Below are 1952 nucleotides of genomic sequence, written 5' to 3' on the forward strand. Positions count from 1 at the left end.
AAAATTGTTAAAAAACCGCTCAAAATGTGAGATTTAACCAAAAAAGTGCGCTTTCAGAAGCGCACTTTTTTGGATAAAAGTTTCACTTTCAGGCCTTGTTTGAGCTACTTGGGGCAATTTTTCAAAAGCGGGTTGTCTAATCGAGCTGCAAAACTACCTTGAAAAATCAATTTTGCGAAAACTGCTCAAATTGCAGGCTTTTTTTTGGGCTATGAGGAACACTAGTGTTAACTTTTCCCAAAATTGTCACTTTGATAGAACTTTCGAGAAGATTTCCACAATTTTTCAAACTTTGCGATTGCGACTGGGGCATTCAGCCCCGCTTAAAACATCCATTTATCAAAAACCGCTAAAAACGCAGGACTTTCTTTCTCTTTGGTGCATAATGCAGTCAATTTGCGCAATTTTGGCAAATTTTTGAATTCGGGCTTGTTACTGAACTGCTCGGTTTATCTGATTCGGTGAACGTTTCCTAAAGTTCCGCTGAAAAGGGGAAACTTGGCATTTACCACTAATAGTGTCCTTGGACAAGATTTTCTCTTGCATCTCCAAAAACTGACTAACTCGACTTTTGTATTCGTCGGAATCGAAAAACTGGCACAACATGTGCGCATCCTTTTCCTTCAATTTGGACTTAATCTGTTCCGGATGGGTGACAAAGTACGACAACTTCTTGGCAAGGTATTCCCAGTTCAGAATACCATTCTGGTACAATTTGGCCTTATCGGGTGAGCTGCGGAATGATCTCTACAAGCAAAAAGTCGCCCGTAAAAAAAAGGGCGCACAGCTGCAGTCTTCCCATCACTTACTGAACAGTTTCGTATGTTTTTCGCTAGAAAGTACATGGCACGGAAATTTTGAACCTAAATGACCGGAAAAATGTCTCTGGCACTCTGACAGAAATTTTGCACGTTTCGGCCGGTAAAACGGTGTCAAATCGGGATCGACTTGTGGCCGAAACAATCAAAATCACTCTGTCAGACTTTTCGTCAATTTTTGTGTTCGCGTTTCATGTGACAAAATTCGCTGTGATGAACTCATTTATCAGAAATGTCAAAACGATTCAACTGCCCGTAAGTAGAGCGCCATTAAGCGAAAAAAATCCGAAATTTTCCCGGGTTTTTCCGGACATTTTCACAGGGGCTTTTTCGGTGACATCAAAAACGTCCAGGCGTGTTTCGTTTCAGAGTTTTCCAATGTTCCTTGAAGATGGCTTCAAAACGAAACGTACCGCTTATAGAATATGCTTTGTTCAATTTGTGCCGTCCCTGCTTAAGTTTGTAGGTTTTGGGGTTTTCCAGCAAACAGCTTTTGAATCCTGCTCTCCAAGCGCGGTTTTAAGTAGTCCGGTGTAAACCCAACAGGTTTTTGGACTCTTCCTGAGGATGATTCAAAAACGAAACTTTTTGGATGCATACGATCGTCTTTGGTCTATTTTCTTCTATCAGGCGCCTTTAGGGGTTTTGGAGAAATTCATGCTTGAATCGCACTCTGCAAAAGCGTCCCCACGTCGTCTGGGGCAAATATAAGTTTAATCGAAAAATCACCTGAAGATGGCCCGAAAGCGAAACGTATCGGGCCAGCAGAATGAACTTTGGCCTAACGATTGCCAGTAATTTGACATTTGTGGCTGTTGGGGTTTTGCATCAAACTCCGCTTAAAATTTCCGGATGCAATTTTTAATCTTTTTTGCAAAACACACTGATGATGTGAATTTTTGTGATGATCGAAAATCCCAAACCTGTTCAGTATTGAGGCTAGAATTTGGTTTAGGTTTCTTAATAACTTTCAATTTTGTTGTCTTTGGGAGCAACGATTTTTTTAATCAGGTTGGGAAAAATTGTGTATTAATCGGGTAAATGAGAATTTTCCGAGAAAATCACCTGATGATGAGCCAAAGGCGAAACTTTCAGGTCATGTAGACTAAATGTTGCTTTATCTTCTGCACCCAA

At 40.6% G+C, this 1952-nt stretch overlaps 2 protein-coding genes across 9 annotated transcripts in view; one reads left to right on the top strand and one right to left on the bottom strand.

Moving 5' to 3' along the window:
- Window positions 1–1952, bottom strand: part of LOC109540082 — a 29667-nt gene that overhangs the window by 5826 nt on the left and 21889 nt on the right. The window contains exons 1-2 of one of the 2 annotated variants that reach the window (XR_002172158.2): window positions 810–948; window positions 510–747 (exon numbers count right to left, since the gene is read on the bottom strand). The exons of the other annotated variant lie outside the window; for it this stretch is intronic. The gene's annotated coding sequence lies outside the window, so the exon portion shown is untranslated. Of the gene's footprint in view, window positions 1–509; window positions 748–809; window positions 949–1952 lie in introns of those variants that run through there. 2 annotated transcript variants of the gene reach the window in all.
- LOC109540081 overlaps window positions 957–1952 on the top strand; it is a 15098-nt gene continuing 14102 nt past the window's right edge. For 5 of the 7 annotated variants that reach the window (XM_048666181.1, XM_048666184.1, XM_048666183.1 and 2 more), the window contains exon 1: window positions 958–1073. In XM_048666181.1, the coding sequence (XP_048522138.1) occupies window positions 1032–1073 (42 nt within the window). In that variant the 5' untranslated portion in view covers window positions 958–1031. Of the gene's footprint in view, window positions 1074–1952 lie in introns of all 7 variants that reach the window. The other 2 variants (XM_019908275.2, XM_019908274.2) reach the window with 2 other exon arrangements.

The sequence above is a fragment of the Dendroctonus ponderosae genome, unplaced genomic scaffold, assembly GCF_020466585.1.
Source record: "Dendroctonus ponderosae isolate FM_Combo_2020 unplaced genomic scaffold, Dpon_F_20191213v2 Dpon_F_20191213_4, whole genome shotgun sequence".
Classification (NCBI taxonomy): domain Eukaryota; kingdom Metazoa; phylum Arthropoda; class Insecta; order Coleoptera; family Curculionidae; genus Dendroctonus; species Dendroctonus ponderosae.